Source organism: Culex pipiens, unplaced genomic scaffold (genome assembly GCF_016801865.2).
Source record: "Culex pipiens pallens isolate TS unplaced genomic scaffold, TS_CPP_V2 Cpp_Un0129, whole genome shotgun sequence".
In the NCBI taxonomy this organism is placed as follows: Eukaryota; Metazoa; Arthropoda; class Insecta; order Diptera; family Culicidae; genus Culex; species Culex pipiens.
Window position 1 is genome coordinate 3363 of NW_026292946.1, and position 20471 is coordinate 23833.

General features: G+C 44.5%; 6 protein-coding genes across 6 annotated transcripts; 4 read left to right on the forward strand and 2 right to left on the reverse strand.

Moving 5' to 3' along the window:
- The first annotated feature begins 251 nt into the window (after window positions 1-251).
- On the forward strand, window positions 252-3078 carry LOC120415859 (zinc finger CCCH domain-containing protein 13-like). The gene is made up of 3 exons (XM_039577496.2): window positions 252-441; window positions 501-1798; window positions 1856-3078. Exons 1-3 carry the CDS (start codon window positions 382-384, stop codon window positions 2973-2975), a joined length of 2478 nt encoding a protein of 825 aa, XP_039433430.1. The 5' UTR covers window positions 252-381; the 3' UTR covers window positions 2976-3078.
- On the reverse strand, window positions 3055-3555 carry LOC120415860 (uncharacterized). The gene is made up of 2 exons (XM_039577497.2): window positions 3448-3555; window positions 3055-3395 (listed from the first exon to the last, which is right to left on the reverse strand). The coding sequence occupies exons 1-2, from the start codon at window positions 3469-3471 to the stop codon at window positions 3087-3089; spliced, it is 333 nt and encodes a 110-aa protein (XP_039433431.1). The 5' UTR covers window positions 3472-3555; the 3' UTR covers window positions 3055-3086.
- Window positions 3556-7205: 3650 nt separating this feature from the next.
- On the forward strand, window positions 7206-10901 carry LOC120415874 (valine--tRNA ligase). Its single transcript, XM_039577510.2, has 3 exons — window positions 7206-7497; window positions 7597-7764; window positions 7823-10901. The coding sequence occupies exons 1-3, from the start codon at window positions 7333-7335 to the stop codon at window positions 10625-10627; spliced, it is 3138 nt and encodes a 1045-aa protein (XP_039433444.1). The 5' UTR covers window positions 7206-7332; the 3' UTR covers window positions 10628-10901.
- A 3649-nt stretch (window positions 10902-14550) lies between these two features.
- On the forward strand, window positions 14551-16113 carry LOC120415878 (uncharacterized). Its single transcript, XM_039577516.2, has 2 exons — window positions 14551-15697; window positions 15754-16113. Exons 1-2 carry the CDS (start codon window positions 14645-14647, stop codon window positions 16033-16035), a joined length of 1335 nt encoding a protein of 444 aa, XP_039433450.1. The 5' UTR covers window positions 14551-14644; the 3' UTR covers window positions 16036-16113.
- LOC128093792 (coiled-coil domain-containing protein 22 homolog) lies at window positions 16089-19500 on the reverse strand. The gene is made up of 2 exons (XM_052711564.1): window positions 18547-19500; window positions 16089-16829 (listed from the first exon to the last, which is right to left on the reverse strand). Exons 1-2 carry the CDS (start codon window positions 19402-19404, stop codon window positions 16269-16271), a joined length of 1419 nt encoding a protein of 472 aa, XP_052567524.1. The 5' UTR covers window positions 19405-19500; the 3' UTR covers window positions 16089-16268.
- Window positions 19501-19540: 40 nt separating this feature from the next.
- LOC120415877 (protamine-like) lies at window positions 19541-20044 on the forward strand. Its single transcript, XM_039577515.2, has one exon. The coding sequence runs from the start codon at window positions 19630-19632 to the stop codon at window positions 20032-20034; it is 405 nt and encodes a 134-aa protein (XP_039433449.1). The 5' UTR covers window positions 19541-19629; the 3' UTR covers window positions 20035-20044.
- Window positions 20045-20471: the final 427 nt, after the last annotated feature.

Genomic DNA, 20471 nt, shown 5'->3' on the forward strand with positions numbered 1-20471 from the left:
GTTCCCAGCTGCGCCCGTGCTCCCGCTTGCTTCAGTTTGTTTTCAACTTCTGATTCTTGCCAAGCGACAGCACGGGCACCTGCACAAAGAAACACAAACAAAGACGAATGACGTTGAACAGGGGGCTGCTTCGGACGCGCTCCGTTATGTAATAAAAGAACGTTCCAGTTTTTTTTGCGCTGATGAATGTCAGAACCATCGTGTGAACGCACTCCATGCAGCTGTTTGTCAAGGTTTGTCGGAGTTGACGTTTTAGCGCGCAAATGTCATCACAAAAAAGAAACAGATGAGAAGCAGTTTCAATTTCTATTTTCATTACATTTTAAATTTTACACACATAAATCGGGTTTTAGATGGTAATTCCTGCTCAAATTGCACACGATGGAAGATGACTACGATATCTACGGGGATCTGGAGGGTTTCGAGGAGGAAGCAGCACAGGTGAGTTTTTCTGGAAGGGTATTTGATTTTCAAGCAAAAAGTGACGACCTTCCTCCCAGGACAACAAAGTGGTCCACGAACTGAACGCACAAATCGCCGAACTACGGGAGCGGATCGCCGAGAAGGAGCACGAAAAGCAGGACACCATCGCCCGGAACACGATCCTGCTGGAGAACATCTCGTCGCTGCTGGTGACGGCCAAGGCGGAACTGAAGCGCAAAGACGCTGTGATAGCGGACATCCGGCGGGATCGGGACAATGCCGCGTTCCGGCGGAAACGAAATGTGCAGCGGCACGATCAGGGCACCCAGACAACGCTGGTTCGGCTGCTGAGCCGGGAGGTGCAGACGGAGGGAGAGGCGCCGTCGCGGGTTGTTAAGAGGGAAAGGGAGGCGGAGTGGAAGTGGGAGCGGAAGCGGGTTGAGGAGGACCAGAGGCGGCGGGAGGAGGAACGGTTGAAGGTGAAGGAGCGCGTTCCGGTGCGGGAGAGGCTGGGAGGGCGCGTTGTGATGTCGCATCAGAATAGGAAAAGAGGTCGTGGTCGGAATCGCGAGGAGGAGCGGGAACGGGAGCGGCAGGCACGACGAGGACCGCGATCCCCGGAGGTGGAGAGGCATCCGGTGCGGTTTCGGAGTCCGGTGCGAGTCAAGGCGGAAGAGAGTAGCGTTCCGGATTCGGCGTCGGACATTGAGCTTTCGCGAGCGTTTATTCCGATGAACCGGAAGGAGTTGGACCGATACGTGAAGGAGATTGGCCGCGAGCAGAACCGGTCTCCGGTGGTTGTTGAGGTCACCAAGCGGGAAAAAATTGGCAAGCCTTTGAAGGATGTTAAAGGAGAAGAGTTGTGGGACACGCGACCACGTAAGAAGACCAAAACGCCTAAAAAGCATCGCAAACTTGTCGGCAAGACTCCGGTCAAGCGAAAGTCTCCGGGGATCATTCAGTCGGATGAGATCGGCACGACCGCTTGCGGTAGCAGCTCTCTGTCCCCGGTCAAATCGGAAGACATTGAGCAGCGAATGAGCGCCCTGCACGGGCATCCACCGCTGCCGGAACCGCCGGAGGTGGTCATTCCTCCGCCGCCGGAACCGCCCATCATCGAGGACGTGCCGGTGCTGCCGCTGGAGGACGATGCCAAGCTGAACGACAGCCGCGAGCTGAAGATTGTGGAGTCGAGTGACGAGCAAGTTGTTCAGAGTGAACCGGCGACTGTGGAGGATGAGCAGAACTCGTCGGCGGAAACGGTGATCGAACGGTCTCGCGTAGAGGACGACGTAGATCTGGAAGATGGGGAGGTCATCACGCCTGCGCCGAGTCCGGCGCCACCTTCGAAGGAGGAAATCGCCGAGGCGAAGAGGTTTGTCATTTGGAATTGTTTGAAGAATGTAATTTCAATGCTTTTTTTCGTTTTTAGGATTGCCAAAATTGCCCAAGCCGTTGCCCAACTTGCCCAAGAAACGAAAATCAAACTGGAACAAAAAGAGACTGATTCTCCGCTTAAGACCAAGGTCAAACAGGTTAAGCTGAAGCGCAAGCGTGCCGATCGTTCGCCGAAAGTTGAACCCAACCCGGAAGAACTTCCCGTGGAAGTTGCTCCTCCTCCTCCCAAGGAACCCACCCCCGAGCAGGACCAGCAGACCAAGCACAAGCGCAACCTGAACGGAGCGTTTGAACTGCCCGATCAACCCACCACCCAGCGAAGAAACACCTTCTCCGGTGCGCTCGTCAACGACAAGGCCAAGCGCAAGCCGAGACTGTCTGAACCCGGTTCCTCGAAAGTGGCCGCCACCAAGAAGACCGAGGCGCTGCACGAGCTGTTTGGCACGGATGACGAAAATTCGTTTGTGGTGGCGCCGCCGCCGGAGGAAGAAGTGTCGGCGCACGGCAAGAGAAAGCGAACCGAGAGTGCTGGGGAGGTGGTGGAGGGTAAGAAGAGTCGCAAAGTTGTTGAGGATGCGACGAAAGAGGAGAAGTCTGCTGGTACGGATAAAAGCGAAGAAGTTGCCAAGAAGGAAGTTGTGGACGAATCAGTTGTTGAGGATGAGGGCAAGATTATTCCTAAAGACAAGTGTGGATTGGATAGCAGAGAGGAGCAAGAGGAGAACGAAGCCCTCACGCAGAACACAACAGAACCCGACGAGGACATTGAAACTCTCAAAAGCGATTCAGCGACCAGCGTTGAGAGCGCATCAACTGCCCAAAGCGATCAGCAGGAACTTGCGTCCGGGAGCGAACCAGCTTTCAACGGATTCGATGATCCGAAAGGCGAAGCTGATGAGCCCACCGTCAACGTTCCGAAAAAGGAGGAAATTGACGACCCTAAACACGAGGAAGCTGCTGCCGCCGCAAACGCCGATGAGGACGACAAACCGAACCACCCGCCAGAGACGATCGTCGTGTCCAACAAGTACTGCGAGTACCGCATCGAAGACGACAACGAGGTGGAGACCACATTCTACGTGACGCGCAAGAAAAAGCGAAAGACCAAATCCAAGTCGCGGAATGCGTCCCTAAACGCAAGTGGCGCCAATTAGGCCAACCAAGATTTTTACACCATATTTAACTATAATTTTTATAAGATTAGATACTTTAGCTTATATTTAAACCCGTTAAATATACACGACACTAAACTCCAAACCAATTTTTCACCACAGTTCCGTTTGGACGGCCTTGTCGGCGGTTTTCAGCACGGCTCGGCGAAGCCTTTCGTCGTTTTCGAGGGTGGCACCGTCCGGTGGCCGGATGCCGCTGTCGGCCAGCAGCCGCCGGATGGTGTCGTCCCGTTGGCGCATCGCACCGACGTACGTGGCCGAGACCGAGCTCCAGTGGCTCAGGAGGTCGGTGTGGCGGACGGACGTCTCGATGCGTTCTCCTTCGATTTTCATGGCCTTGGATCGAAGGCGGGATAGTTCCGCCTGGAGGGATGCGATTGTGGCCTTGGTCTGGGCGGATTTCTGTTGAGATTGAAATTATGATAAAATTGTAAATTTCCCACAGTCTACAAACCTTTTTTTGGTCCATTTTAATCATCTTCGATGATCGGAGCTCGATATGCAAATTTTGTTATCGGATCTTCGCGCGGTTCGATTGTTGATGCACACAAAAAATCAAAACAAGGCCCTTCGAAGGTCGCGTAAATAAAGTGGAACACGTTCACGATTTGTAAGGGCATCTCTACCCTGGGGGGGGGCAAAACAAAATTGCTTTTATAATGTTGGTCCTAAAAATCCCACTCGGAAAATAATCTGGTAAATTTGAGTGTCTGGCGCAGCCGGACGTTTGTCGTTCAGTTCAGACTCACTTGGCACACTTATTCTAGCCATGTTTTGCGTAACGCCAGACGAATCTGGCGAAAATCGGGTGGAATTTCTGCCAGCTGTCTGGCAACGAAATCAACCGGTTCATTCAGTTGCACCGTGTACGACCAGTTTGTGTTATATTCGCCAGAAATCATGGCAGAAATCTGGGCGAAATTGGGTACTAAAGCCCAATGTCAATTTTTATGTACAACGGTAAAAAACAAGATTAAAAACAATTTCTGATCACTTTTTTTCATTTAAATGCAAAAATTTTTTTTGAGAAGACAACATTTTTTCGATGGATCAACTATGGTCTCCTTGGAACGAGCTGTCAAGTATGAGCTTTTCTGTCAAGAAGGACCGTGAGGATAATTTTTCAAAATTAATTAAAAAATTCATTTTAAACTCTTTGTGGTCGTACAAAGGGTCATTGTACTCAGAAAAATCAGCTTTATCGCTGTAAACAATAACATCAGCAATCTAAGCTTCATTTTAGGACCCAATTCTGCCAGATGGCTGGCGCAAGCCCCCAGACGAACGCGAGAATTTTGCCTGCCATTTCCGACCGGGTTAAAATGTTGATTTTGTCAGGTGCCATTCACAAATGACGTTGAACTTTAGGAGAAACACAAAGTAGAGTTTGCTTGTCAGCAAAAAATAAATAAATAAAAAGTTCATCCGGACGAAGCTGCGCCATCGCGAGATGAGCGTTTACGGGCGGGAGTTGCTGAAATATATGTTCGATAATAAGCTATCCCTTAATGCTTACATACTCAACATTTTCAAAAATGTTTAAATATTAATTTGACGGGCATTTGAAAAACCTATCAAAGTAACCCCGGGCTATCAAAGTCACCCCAGTTTACGGTACATGTTTTGATAGCAGAACATTCGAAGATTTTTTTTATTCAGGATAACATAAATAAATTATGGATGTCACATGGAAGAACAACGGTGACGCAGCATAATTGGAAAATATTAGAAAGTAAATGAATCAAAAATTCAAAAAAATGGATACACATAAATTTAGAAACTCGGAAATTAAGAAATTAATAAATAAAATATTTTAAAAGAGCTAGTATTTTTTAATTTGAGAAAATAAAAAAATCAAATCAGGTATTTGAGAAATTTAAAATGCAAATATTTAAAAATAAAACAATCACAAATTCAGCGCTTAAAAATTCAAATAATTAAAAATTAAGTAATTCAAAATGTTTAAAATTAAAAAAAAACTTAATTTCAAAAATTCAAAATAAAAAAATAAGGTTGATAAATATAAAAGTTAACTTGAATTCAGACATCTTAAATTAAAAAAATCCAAAAACTACAGTTTAAAATTTCAAAGAAATTGCAATTTGAAAAAAAAATTTAAGAATTTATGAATTTTAATTTCGACAAAATTACATAATGATTTTTGGTTCATATAGAATACAAATTGGTATCACCGTTAAAGGTACAATTTATTTTTTGCTATTAAAATTTACCTATTATTTTAAAACACACATTTAGTTTATTCAAAGATCAAAAATTATTCCTAAACAATTATTTATTTGAAATTTTTAAACTCAAAAGAAAGTTTTTAAAAACATTTTGTTTTTATAGTACAATTTTTTTGTTGGAGTACTAGCCGTGCTGTAATACTATGGCTTAAGTTATCATTTTTTTTATCAGGTACAAATATTAACACTTACAAAATCGTTTTATCATTTACATGAATAAAATAAGCTTGAAATCGTTAACACAAGAAAATCGTTCTCAATAAAACCAGATATAAAAAAACTACCCCAAAATCATTTATTATTACAACTTATAATAAAATGCTTGATTTCATCCAACTCGCAAATTTTATGTAAGCGTGTACTCAACATCCATCACACCAAATTGCAGTAACTTTTCAACGAGAAAGAGAAGAGAGAGCTTGCAGAAAAGTACGGGAACGGTTTTGTTGCAACTTCTACCTCTCTCACTGCAGAAGTTCTGCGTGAGAAAAAAGTTACTTTTGTTGCAAAAAAGTACGGGAACGCTCTGCTGCCGTTTTTGTGCAGAATTGCAGAATCCTGCAGTACGGGAATAGACCTAATGTAAATATGTCTTTTTATTTTTTGTATCATTAATGTTATTTCAAAAGAAGTAGGTGTTTGGGCCAATAACAAGAAATCAAGAAATGCCAATAACAAGAAACAAGAAATGCCTTTACGAACAGCAGAACAAAGCAGAGATTTTTGGGGCTTTTCTTCACCCGCTCTGACTTTCTTTCGCTGTCGCTGCTGCCCATTTGATTTTTTTCTTGACTGATTCCTTCCGAAGTGCATATACCGCTTATGGCAGCTCGAGCTCGATCTTTGTTTGCATCAGGACACTGTGACGAGAAGTTCGTAATTTTTTATTTAAACAACTTATGTTGTAAATCTATTGATAAGAACTCGCTTGCTCACTTTTTACTAATCTACCTCGAGATCTAAATATATATTATATATATATATATAGGTTTTTCTGTTGAACACTCCTTTAACACCTAACTCCCAAGCTCGAGAAAAAGTGGGAATTTTCATACAAATTTCCACTTTTTCTCGAGCTTGGAAGTTTAGGTGTTAGAATTGGGTCCTAAAATGAAGCTTAGATTGCTGATATTATTGTTTACAGCAATAAAGCTTATTTTTCTGAGTACAATGACCCTTTGTACGACCACAAAGAGTTTAAAATGGATTTTTAAATCAATTTTAAAAATTAGGCTTTAGTACCCAAATTGGGTAATGATTTTCAGGAGGATTTTCACTATATTTAAATATCATTTTGCAAAACTATTTTAATAAGATTGTATACCGAGATTGGGTCATTCAAAGATGCTGAAATTTGTATGACCTAAGGGAGCGTTATTTTTTTACGTAACGCAGTGGGAGGGTGGGGGGGGGGGTGTCGGAGGCCATGTTACGCTCCATACAAAATTTTTAAAATTTGTATGGAAATTTTGTTACGATGGGGGAAGGGGGTCTAAAATTCCTTTTTTTTTGCATTACGTAATAAAAAAACGCTCCCTAATCTCACCCCCGAGCCCCAATGTCACCCCTTATGACAGTATTATGAACTCGCTTGCATATTCCTACTGAGCTACCTATTACTAAATTTCGGTTGTAAACTCCATTAAGGAGCTGTAATTGAACGACAAAGTGTAATATGTCTAACATGCCAACATTAAGTGCACAATGGAAAAACATGCCGTTCCCCTATGTTAACAAAAATTGACAAATTTTAGAATTTTTTATTTTTTTAGTTTTTAAATTTTTGTCTTGATTTTTGTGTAATTTTGAATATGCGTGTACTTAAACGAAAACAGCGTGGACCACGTTCACGAATTTCCTTCCCGCAATTTTGCGCGCACTTGTCGGAGTTCGCTCTGGCAGCACTGTTTGTCAACTTTGCGGCGATCTGTCAAACGCCAACAGTCATCGCAGTTCGGCCACTTTCATCTCGCGTGTTTTGGCCTCGCTGGCACATTTTTGCCTCCGCGGTCCGGTGTGAAAACTCCTTCGGCCCCCCCACAGCAGATTCCTCCGGCGTTCCGTCCGCAAATCTTGGAGTTGTTTAAAGCGCAATGGCAGACCAGGTGGAAAATGGTGCCGCCGCAGCAGAACCGGTAAAGTCCGAGAAGCAGCTGAAGAAGGAAGCGGAGAAGGCAGCCAAGCTGGCCAAACTGCAGGAGAAGCTGAACAAGAAGGCCCAGCAGCAGGAACAGTCCGCGGCGAAGCCGAAGGTTGAGGTGAGTCACTGAGCTGCAAGCTGGAGTGAAAATTGCGTCAGATTTTCGATCGATCGAAAAGTGAAAGTAACTCGTTTTTAATCTCTGACGAATCTGCAGAAGAAAGCCAAGGAAACGAAGGAAGCGATTGTGTATACGGCCGGCACGGCCGAGGGCGAAAAGAAGGACCTTTCGGGACCGTTCCCCGACGCGTACAGTCCGCAGTACGTGGAGGCGGCCTGGTACAGCTGGTGGGAGAAGGAGGGCTTCTTCAAGCCGGAGTATGGCGTGAGTATTGATTTTGCGGGGAATCTATTCGGAGTTGAAAAGGTTTCGTTAATTTCAGCGCAAGGAGAACAACCCCCGCGGGCAGTTTGTAATGGTGATTCCGCCGCCGAACGTGACCGGGTCGCTGCACTTGGGGCACGCCCTGACGAATGCCATCGAGGACGCGATTACGCGCTGGCACCGGATGAAGGGACGTACGGCGCTGTGGGTGCCGGGCTGTGACCATGCTGGGATTGCCACGCAGGTCGTCGTGGAGAAGAAGTTGTGGCGCGAGCAGAAGCTCAACCGGCACGATCTGGGCCGGGAGAAGTTTATCGAGAAGATTTGGCAGTGGCGGAACGAGAAGGGCGATCGGATCTATCATCAGCTGAAGAAGTTGGGATCGTCGTTTGATTGGGACCGGGCGTGCTTCACGATGGATCCGAAGTTGTGCCGGGCAGTGACGGAAGCTTTTGTTAGGATGCACGAGACGGGGTTGATTTACAGGAGCAGCCGGTTGGTGAACTGGTCTTGTGCGCTGCGCTCGGCCATTTCGGACATTGAGGTGGACAAGGTTGAGGTTGCTGGGAAGACGCTGTTGGCGATCCCCGGATATACGGATAAGGTTGAGTTTGGAGTGTTGGTTTCGTTCGCGTACAAGGTGGAAGACAGCGATGAGGAGATCATCGTGGCCACGACCCGTGTGGAGACCATGCTGGGAGATACGGCTGTGGCCGTCCATCCGAAGGACGATCGCTACAAGCATTTGCACGGTAAGTTTGTCCAGCATCCGTTTTGCAACCGGCGGATTCCGATCGTGTGCGACGACTTTGTGGAGATGGACTTTGGAACGGGTGCCGTCAAGATCACTCCGGCGCACGATCCGAACGATTACGAGGTCGGCAAGCGTCACCAGTTGCCGTTCATTACGATCTTCACCGACGATGGGTTCATCTGCGGAGATTACGGTGAGTTCACCGGAATGAAACGATTCGACGCCAGGAAGGCCGTCCTCGCCGCACTGCAAGCCAAGGGCCTGTACAAGGAAACCGTCGACAACCCGATGGTGGTCCCGGTCTGTTCGCGTTCCAAGGACATTGTGGAACCGCTGATCAAGCCGCAATGGTACGTCAAGTGTGACGACATGGCCAAAAACGCCACCGAAGCCGTCCGCAGTGGCGAGTTGAAGATCATTCCGGAAACGCACACCAAAACCTGGTACCACTGGATGGACGGAATCAGAGATTGGTGCGTGTCGCGTCAACTGTGGTGGGGACACCGCATTCCAGCGTACTTGGCCTCCTTCAAGGACGCCAGCAAGAAACCCGCAGATTTGGACGAGGAAAGCCTCTGGTTCGTGGGTCGCAACGAAGAGGAAGCGCTGGAGAAGGCCGCCAAGAAGCTGGGAGTCGACAAGGCCCTCCTCTCACTGAAGCAAGACGAGGACGTCCTCGATACCTGGTTCAGCTCGGGACTCTTCCCCTTCTCCGTGTTCGGCTGGCCGGACAACACCGACGACCTCAAACTGTTCTACCCGACGAGCCTGCTGGAGACCGGCCACGACATCCTCTTCTTCTGGGTGGCCCGCATGGTCTTCTTCGGCCAAACCCTGCTCGGCAAGCTGCCCTTCAAGGAGGTCTTCCTCCATCCGATGGTTCGCGATGCCCACGGCCGCAAAATGTCCAAATCGCTCGGCAACGTCATCGACCCGATGGACGTCATCACCGGCATTTCCCTCGAAGGCCTCCACCAGCAGCTGCTCGATTCCAACCTGGACCCGCGTGAAATCGACAAAGCCAAGGCCGGCCAAAAGCAAGACTACCCCAACGGAATCCCCGAGTGCGGAACCGACGCAATGCGATTCGCCCTGTGCGCCTACATGACCCAAGCCCGCGACATCAACCTGGACATTATGCGCGTCCAAGGCTACCGATTCTTCTGTAACAAGCTGTGGAACGCAACCCGTTTCGCCCTAATGTACTTCACCGGCGACGAAAAATTCGACGTAATCCAAACCCTTACCGGTTCCGAAAGCACCATCGACCAGTGGATCCTGTCCCGCCTCGCCAACTGCATTGACATCTCCAACAAGGGCTTCGAAAAGTACGAATTCGCCCTAGCAACCAACGCCTGCTACGACTTCTGGCTGTACGACCTGTGCGACATCTACCTCGAATGTCTCAAACCAACCTTCCAGTCCGGCTCAGAAGAGGCCAAATCCGCCGCTCGCCGCACCCTCTACACCTGCCTCAACCTCGGCCTCAAACTCCTGTCCCCGTTCATGCCGTTCATCACCGAAGAACTCTACCAACGCCTCCCACGCGCCGACGCCCCAACCGTGGCCAGCATCTGCGTCGCCCCCTACCCCGAGCTCGAAACCAGCCCCTGGCAAAACGAACCCCTGGAAAAAGACTTCGAGTTCGTCCAACGCGCCGCCAAAATCATCCGTTCCGCCCGCAGCGACTACAACCTCCCCAACAAAACGAAAACCGAAGCCTTCATCGTGTGCACCGATGACGCCGTCCGCGCCACCCTCCAACGCTTCCCCACCGACCTGGCCACCATGTGCTACTCCCAAATTACCTTCGCCCAAGCGGACCAACCCCCTCCCCCCGGTTGCGCCATCCTGACCGTGTCCGGCGCCTGCGTCGTGCACCTGCTGCTCAAGGGACTCATCGAGCCGGAAAAGGAGATTGAAAAGCTCGGCAAGAAGAGGGAAGCCCTCACTGGGACCGTTGGAAAGCTGGAGGAAGCGATGGGAAAGGCGGACTATACCGTCAAGGTTCCGGAGGATGTGCGAAAGAGCAACCAGGAAAAGCTCGAGCAGAGCAAGGTGGAGATTGAACGTATCATTGCCGCGATGGAGACGCTCAAGACGATGTAAGAGGGAGAGAGGGTGGAAAGCAACGGAACATTTCGGAGAGCATTTTTTCTATTTATTAAATCTTTTTACTCGCGCGTTTGTTGAGCGATATTTGGAGGCGGCCTTCGGTGCTAAGCTGTAGTAATTTATTGATCCAGCAAAAGAAAACTAAACTTGAAGTAGAGCAGCTTCGCGGCAATTAAACAGTTATCATATCCTTATCGTGAAATATGCATGTTCTAAAGACACAATAATACAGGCACATAATGAAGCGCAATAAGCTTGGAAAAAAGTAGAATTTGAAGTTTAGATTGTATCTACTCGAATATCACATTCTGTTACAGCTAAAGCCTTCCAGCACTTTGAAAGAAATCTGACCATCACGAGCTGTCAAGCAAGATACTTTGTCAAGACTGAAGAGAGGCCGCGTAGTAAATTTATCAAAATTTATTTAAAAATCCGTACAAATGACTCTTTGTGCTGATAAAAACAGCAATTCAAGCTTAATTTTAGAACTAAATTCTGCAGCCAGCAAAAGTGACTGTTTCGCAGCGCGTTCCCGTACTTTTATACAAATCTCTGTATGTAATACCAATGTACTGCCGTTTTACGCATAATTGTCCCATGTTCAAAAAAGTGCAACTGAGAAAAACGCGATTGAAATTTTTCGACTGTTTTTGTGTTTCTACGGGGTCCCTATTCGCCCCATGTGTCCCTAATCGCCCCAGTTAGCAATTTCTCACTCTTATTTGTAATCCTCTTGCAATACAATAGGTAAACAAGACACAATACTTCGTAAAACTGATAATTTCGTGAAAGAAAATACTTAGTCAGGGGCGCCGACTAGTCCAAAATGTTGGGGGGGCACGGTTGTTTTCCGAAATCGATTGGTAAGAGTGACGATTAGATGTAAAAGTTTCTTGTATATAACGAATTTTAATAATTTTATTACGATGTGATACGATTTTTTTTCATCCGGAATCATTTTTTTTAAGGAAAAGATAATTTATTGAAACGTGATTGAGAACGTTGACTGGGGGGAATTTTTTATATGTTTGGAAGGCGAATTCCTTCTCATTGGCATATTCTCACTTATTTTCTAGAAGTAACAGTCAATAATAAAAATAATCAGATATTTAGAAATTCAACAATACAAATATTCTAAAAATAAAAACAAAAGAAAAAGCAAAAATTTAGAACTCCAGAAATTTAAAAATACAAATACACATTAAAAAAAAACATTCATTTTTCAAATCTGCACTTTAGAAAAAATAACAGATACACAAAATTCAATATTCCAAAATTTAAAAAAAAATAAATAATATAAAAAAATTCTAGGGTTAAAAAACTCATGGCTTGAAAATGTTAAGAAATCAAAAGCAGATTTTAAGATTTTACGGATTCGCTTACAAGAATTTTATCCGTGTGTACAAACAATGTTCCATTTATGTTTAAGATATTATTTTCAATTATTTCCTTTTTTTTATATTTGATATAAGAATATTTTTCTTCCAAAATTTCTGGGGGGGGGGGACAATGTATGGGCTGCACCCCCAGCTAAATTTTAGGGGGGGCAAAAAGTACCGCCCCTGTACTTAATTATGCGTAGAAGTACAATGATGGGACAAACAAACTTGGTGTTGTTTTCAATGAGTTTCCGAACAAAGTACTAGATTTTATGTGTTTTTCGAAAAAAAACTAAACCTAAAAATGACAAAAAGCCAGAATCGACCGAAAATGACATGGGACAATCATGCGTAGAACGGCAGTGTAATATTCTAAAGTGTTAAAATCCTCAAATTTTGAATTCTGAAATTTTGGCGAGTGCTTCGGAATCTAGTACAAACTGTTTATTATTTTATTTAAGCCCCAGATTTTTTAATTTTGAGTTTTGTGTTTTGGAATTTGTTTTTTTTTTATTTTGCGAATTTGCTATTGAATTAACTATTGAATTTTTCAATTTTCATATTTTACAAACTGAAAAATAATTATTTAAAAATTTTAAGTTTCCAGATTTTGAAAATTTATAGGTTTTTAGATGTTTAAGTTTTAAAAATTTTCAATTGTGCATTTTTTTTTAAATCTATTTATTTTTGAATTTATAAATTTCTGATTTTTTTACTTTAATATATATTTTTTTTATTTTCGATCGATCAGAAATAATAAACTTTCAAATTTTGGGAAAAATAAAAATTTTGTGTTTCGACTATGCGGAGTAAAATTTGTAATTGATGTTACAGTAGTTTGTTTTTTATTGACTATTAAGTTTGTTTGAGTTTTTAAATTCCTAATTTGAAACTTTTAATTTCATTTTCAAAAATTCATATTCAAAAATAAAAAAAAATAATTCTAAGAATTTAAATATTTATTTTAATCTTGAAACTTTTTACATTACATTTTTCTATTACAGACTTTGTTTTTATTTGCTCATTTGCAAATTCTTTTATTTTTAAATTTGTATTTTTTTTACGTTTTAATATTTTTTTATTTCTTATTCTTATTTTTTTACTTATAAATTTAAGAATTAAAATTAAGTTAAGTTAATTTGTCAAGTTTATGAATATTTTTATTTTTGAATTCAGAAAAGATAACATACCAAATTGTGGGAAAAATAAAATAAATCTTGTTTCGACTTTGGATAATCGAGCGCGAACTGTATATTTTTTAATCCCACATTTTTTTTAATCCATAATTTTTTTTGTATTTTGGAATCTGTTTTTTATTTTTTTATTTTTTTTATGTTGAGTTTTTTTAAAAGGTCTTATGCATTAGCTATTGTGTTGTGATTGTGTTCCTTTTTCTTTTAGTGTTTTTTTGGGGTTAAATTTTGCTCGGAGACTCCTTAGATCCGGTTTTATGAGCATCTAATTCGTGTTCTTGAGTCAATTTCACAATAGAAACGTGCATACAAATGTTTATTTCATTAATTTACACGCAGAAAAATGTTTTGTAGAATCGGCCTGTACGAGGTTTGTTTCAACAAAAATTTTGTTGAATATAATCAACGCCGATTTTGCGTTGAAACAAACCTTGATTTTTTCAATTCCACAAAAATCTTTTGTTGTTTTGAAAAAGATGCTTTGACGTTTACGTTGATTCAACAAAAATCTTGATTTTCAAATCAACAAAACGTTTTTTTGATTCAAATATGCCTTATTTTTCTGCGTGTACATGTTACATCCTTTAAAAAATTTAAGGTAAAAAAATAATAAGCTGTTATTTTCTGGTGACATCTAGTATCCTTGGAAATGAACCTGATTTTCAATAAATGTGTTTCAAAGATTTTTTTTAACGTTATTTGTTCAAACGACCATTTTTGAATTTTAAAATTTTATTGAATTTTGCCTCAGATACAGCCTTTTTAAGATTTTTGACGTTTTTAAACCTCCAAAATTTGTGTCTCGATTTGACCCACTTCCCGTTGACCTAGAGTACTCGACCCCAGATGCTAGTTTTACATGTACAGAAAACCCATGAAAACGTCCCGTACAAAAAGGGACCTCCTGTTTATGGATTCGCTCTTAATTTTTAGATTTAGTTTTTTTTATTGTTGATTTTTTCCAATTTTGAATTTTTAAATTACAGATTTTTAAAATAATTTTTTTTTGTTTTTTTTTTGTTCTAAAACATTCACTTATAGAATATGTAGTACATTAATTTTCGAATTTATACATTTTTGATTTGAATATTTTCTCGAACTTTCCTTGAACGATTCTCGATTTTTTGTTTCTTCCTATCGAGCTCCGTACTCAAATACCTATTTAATAAAAGTTTGACATCCGAAAACGCAGAAGTCTGTGTTCCTCAAAGATGATTACTTTCTCATGTTCGCCACCAGACTGCTCCGTCGTCAGAAAGGATAAAATTTCAACTGTACGATTTGTTCCAGTGCATGTTTACCTTTTTCCTCAAACTGTCAAAATAAATTTTCTCCCCAGCTGGCAACACTTGCGTCTGCACCGCGGTGCGCTTCTTTCATAACACGCACGAAAATCCGATTTCAGTCGGCGAAAAAAAACTAAAAATTGTGCATTTAAAATGTTAAAACAAGTGCTCCGCGTTCCACCACCGTTCCGGTGGACACCCATCCGGCGCACCTTCCTGTCGGATGCCTTCCTTTGCCGCGATTCGTGGCAGTCCCGGCTCACCACTCCGATCCTGGCCAAAGTGAACCACGAAGCGCTGTACTACGAGCTGGAGCAAAAGTTCCAGCAAAAGGCCAAAGTTTCCGCGATCGACATCGACATCTACGCGAACAAGCTGGTGGACGACACGCACATCGACGAGGTGGCCGATTTGATGTACAAGTTCCGGCTGACGGAGGAAACTTCGCGCGGGTTGCCGTCGACACAGCACGCGATTGCGCGGACCTACATCGAGCACAGCCACTATGGCGAGCTGATTGAGATGCTGGACAACCGGATCGGGTACGGGGTGTTTTTGGACGAGTACACGGCCAATTTGGCGCTCGATCGGCTTGTGACGACGAACGAGTTCAAGTGGGGGGCGCGGGTGGCGACGTTGCTGGCGCTGCAGGAGGATTTCAGCAATCCGATCACGAGGTCACTGGCGACGTACGCATGCTACCGGTACGTGAAGGGTGGTGAGATTGACCACTTTGACGATTTGAAGCCGGCGCCGGTGCCGGTGGAGGGCGAGGTGAAGAAGAAGAAAAAGGAGGAGATCAAGGTGCGGGTCAAGTTTTTGCGGAATCCGTACTTTGATGATCATTTTGATTTGAGGGATTCGAAGCAGCTGCTGGGGAAGACGTTGTACGTGTTGGGGCTGAACAGCGAGGTGGCGGTCGTGGCGAATAGCTGCAAACTGCTTGGGCTGGTGCTGTATGGGAAGTACGAGCAGGCGGTGGAGTTGATTGGTGGGGGTGGTGAAGTCAGCGGCGAGATCGTTGAGCTGGCGAAGGGCTACCTGGGTCAGGTGGAGAACCAGGAGGATGAGAGCGTAAGGAAGCTGGTTGATGCGATGCAGGGCTTGGGGAAGGTCAGCAACGACAGCTTCGAGAAGGTGCTGCTGGACGCGATCAACAAGAGTGTGGCCGAGCATGAAACGCCGCAGATTGAGGCACAGAAGAAGGTAGTTTTGAATCTTGTAGGAAATCAATAGCTTATTAATCACCGGATTGCTTCCAGATCTACACCGAGTGGTGCGAGTTGCGCCAACAGCGTCTGGACGAGGAAATGGCCCGGTTGCAGCGTGCGCGCCGTATCCAGGAACTCGAGCGGGTTGGCCGCGAAATGGAGCAGGAAGAGCAGAAGCTGTGGTTCTTCGAGAACGAGGACAAGATCGAGCTGCAGATCGACAGCAAAAAGGTGTTCTACCCGAAGCGGTGGTTCGGCAAGAAGAAGAAGCCGCGCGTCATCGACGAGGGTTACGTTCCGCCGGAGGTGCGCCAGCGGCAGAGTCAGCAGTGAGAATTAGTTTAGGGTGATGTTCTTTCGTTACGGAGTGTTCACACACACGCGAATAAAGCTTTCCATTGGGCACTTTAATGTTCTTCCTGTTACTTTTTCTTGAGTATCCGTGTAATAGACGTACGTGTGTTGATTTGGATCAATTTCTGCGCTACGCAACAATTTGTTAAACCTTACAGCCTAATCACATTTTGACTTTGTTCCTAAAAAACGTAAATTAAAAAGCATAATATTTACCTCAAATGTGCGCGCAAACTCTCCTCCAGCCGCTGGCTTTCGCTCTGCATTTCCGCCAGATCGCGACAAATTTGGGCCAGGTTCGCGGCCGTGTTCCGACTCCGCTCGGTCTCGATCTGGTCCTCCAGGTCGCGGATCTCGCGCTTGACGGCGCCCGTTTCCTGCACCAGCGTCATCAGTTCGGCGCAGTCCGAGTGCAGCGTGACCAGCAGTTTGTACGCCTTCTTCGCGTGTTCGTCCTTTTTCGCGTTCCGGAAGATCAGATCGTCCGTCACGGTGAACTGGCGATCTAGCTGACCGGTGATGGTGTTGATTTCCTTCTGCAGTGTGCGCGTGTCTTGCAGGATCTTGTCGATGTCCGTTTTCTGCTTGCGAATGTTGCCCACGATCTCCAGGATCCGGCTGGTGTAGGCCGTCCGGCTGACGGTGCGGTTCAGCTTCTCCAGCTCCTTCTGCAGCCGGGCGTGCATCGCACTCTTGCTCTGCAGGTCCATCATGACCTCTTCGCATTTGTGCCGGGTCGCCTCGATTTGGTCCACGATCTGTTGCGATTGCGACTGAAAGGCAAAGACAATCTTAAAATTCTACCGAGCAATTCTCTACCAAAACCGGAAATGGATTTTATTTGTATTTTTTTATTTGGCTCAAATTTTGTGGGGGCCTTCTCTATGACCAAAGAATCTATTTTGTGTCATTGGTTCACCCATGCAAGTCTCCATACAATTTTGGCAGCTGTCCATACAAAAATGGTACGTAAATATTCAAACAGCTGTAACATTTGAGTGAATTTTCTGATCAATTTGGTGTCTCCGGCAAAGTTTTAGGTATTGTTGAGGACTATTGCAAAAAAAATGGGTACACGAAAAAAAAATTGCCAATTTTTTAATCAACTTTTTTTCACAAAAACTCAATTTCCCAAAATACGTATTTTTTGATTTTCGAGATTTTTTGATATATTTTAGAGGACAAAAATCCGCAACTTTTGAGCCATAGAGAAACATGGTCAAAAAATCTGCCGCCGAGTTATGATTTTTTGAAAAAATAGTGGGTTTTGAAAAAAATCTAAATTTCATACAAAACAAAATTTGACCTGATTTTTTTTATGTACAATTGAATTTGCAATCGAAAAGTACACTACAGATTTTTTGATAAAGGGCTCCGTTTTCAAGATATAGCAACCGAAAGTTAGATTTAAGCAAAAAATTTGCAGTTTTACCATGAGTGACCATTTCTGTTTTTTTTAAAGTTCAGAAAATTTGCTATAAAATTGTCTAAGAGACATTGAAAATTGAACCTCTGGTTGCTGAGATACAGCGGCTTAAACTAAAAGAAACAGGAAAATTGAAGTTTTCTAAGTATTACCCGAAAAACCCACCATTTTTTATGTCGATATCTCAGCAACTAATGGTCCGATTTTCAATGTTAAAACATGAAACACTCGTAAATTTTTTCGATCTTTTCGAAAAAAATATTTTCAATTTTTCGAATTAAATTTTTGAATTCAAACTAACTTTTTAAAAAGGCCAAACATTCAATGTTACGCCCTTTTCAAATGTTAGCCTTGATTCATAAATTTTGAAAATATTTTTTTCGGAAGGATTTTACGAATGTTTTACAGTCATCCCACATATTCGGAACACCCACAAATTCGGAACACTTTTGTGATGATTTGTCAATAGCATGCCAAATGCATCGTTTCTGTCGACCCTATTATTTTTAGGTCCTTTATTTGCACATTCTCTTGCTATTTCACTAGTAAAAGTAGTACTTTTTAAGCAAAAAACTGCATCTCAAGACTGTTTCATTCAGAGCAGCAATTGTGGGATGTTATTGTGCCTCCCACAATTGTGGAACACCTGAATTTAACTAATATTTTCACACAAAAAAGTTATCAGACCATTCATAAAACATAACTAAGCTTGAGTTTCGTTGGTTTCAGTGCTTGAAGTCATTATTTTGTAAAAAAATTGTACTCATGGAGAGAACCAATGTTTGTTTACATCCGTAAGAAAAAAAGTGTTCCGAATTTGTGGATTTCAAGGGTCAATGTTTTTCTTTGAAAACTTGATATAAAATAGTCTCAATAGTCCTCAATAATACATACAACTTTGCCCAAGAGACCAAATTGATCAGATTATTCAGATTGGTCATAGGGAAGGCCCCCACAAAGTTTGAGCCAATTAAAAAAATACAAAAAATAAAAATGGCCGAAATCGGCCGATTTCGAAGAGAATTGCTCTACCCAAGAAATCGCTTCAAGAACTAGAATCTCACCAGCTTATCCGAGTGCTTCACCCGGTACCCTTCCAGCTCCTGCTCGAGCGGTATCCGGTGCACGTCCCACTGATCCTGCAGCTTCTTCATGCGCTCTCCACCGGCCGCGATGATGCCCTGCAGCTTCCTAACGTTAACCTCGGGGTCTTCTAGTAAAATATGCGTTCGTTCCTTAATCTTCTTCTCGTCCTTCAACTTCCCAACCACCGCCCGTTGAACCTCACACAGCTCAACCACTCCCATTCGTTCCCCCTCCAGACCGGTTCCCTCCCCAACACTCCGCTCGATCTCCCCCCGAATCAGATCGATCTCCTCCTGAAGCGTTTCCAGCGGAGTTTTGCCCGGCCTGGCCGCCTCGACAATCGCCAGCGCGTCCAGCTTTTCCTCCACGGCCACTTTCCCCACCGGAACAACGCTCGACTTTTGTTCGCTGGACGTGTAGAACCGCTGCAGACGGTCCACGGGCGAACACACCTTGATCCGGTCAACCTCGTCAATGGCACCACCACTGGTTTTGAGCGCCCCATCGTTGGCAGCGATCACGGACGGAATGAAGCTGTCCTCGTCGAGCGTGTCCAGCGACGCCTGGCGGGACCAGAACTCTTTGACCTCGGCAGCAATGTCTCCCTGGGTCACGAACGGAATGTTTAACTTTCGAGGCACGAACCGGCGGAACGCAATCTGAGAACTGCTGGGGCCAGCAGCGGTCCGGCAAAACTCCGGCATCCAAGGGGCCTGCAGCTGGGACTGTAGACTGGCACAGATTCGACTCTCCATCTCCGTCGTTACGTCCAACGGTTGACCCGTTCCGGCGGCCTTGTCCGCCGACTCCTTGGGCAGCCGCTCGATCAGGAACATCAACACCCGGCGCACCTCGGCCACGTTCGAGTACAGGAAGGTCTGGTATCCGATGTCCCGTCGGTAACCGATTGTCTGTCGAAAGAGACACAGAAAAAAAGATTTTAACCAAGCAATCCACGACTCGTTGCCAACGGTTTTCAACCATTCAAATTCAAACTGCCGTCAACGCAAGAAGTCTTCTCAAGCCTCCAAACCCCCCAAAACTGTTCCGCAAACCCAACCATGGACGCCGACTGTGTGTGCCCGGCCCCGGCCCGCGGCGGCCAATCCGGCGGAACGTGCAGCGGTGGGAAAAAGACCCGCAACGCGTACCTCAACTTCCTGCGCCACTACCGGAGCACGCACTGCGGCCTGCGGGCGACGGAAGTGGTCCGGCAGGGTGCCGCAGCTTGGCGCGGCATGTCCGAGCAGGACCGCAAGCAGTACCAGCAGATGGCGCTGTCCCAGCCGCACGTTTACTACCCGAGGCGCTACTTTGGCCGGCAGTCCAGCATGCGGCGGAGTGCGGCTGGAGGAGGCGTCTGTCCGGTGGGTTGCTACCCGGCGGGATCGGCGGCAGCGCGCCGAGCGGGAGCGTCCGGAGTGAGGAAGAGGGGACGATCGAGCAGCGGCAGTCGAAGGCGCTAGGTGACCAGGCGGGACGGAATCGCGTTTTGAACCGCGAGAGGCTTTTTGGAATGCTTTCGGAAATTAGTCCGATTGAATCGGTATATATTTGAATAAATTATTGAATGACTCAAAAAACGGACTAAAATTGTTTTATTTTCCAAGGATACATAAAAATTTATAAAATGATTACTTCAGTTCCGAATTTTCTAAATTTAAAATTGAAGAATCAAAGAAAAATTTAATATTAAAAGAACTATTGAAAAGTATTCAACAAATAAATAATTCTTAAAGGGTTTGTTTCCAATCGAATAACCGCTGGCCAGCTGCGAAATTATGGGAAAGTTTGTAACAGACATCTTGACTTTTTTTTTATAAGGTCCTATAAACAAATGTAAACATTGAGTGTATCCCTTTCACACCTTATGTCAAAGTCCATCGGAGTAAGCGGGATACAC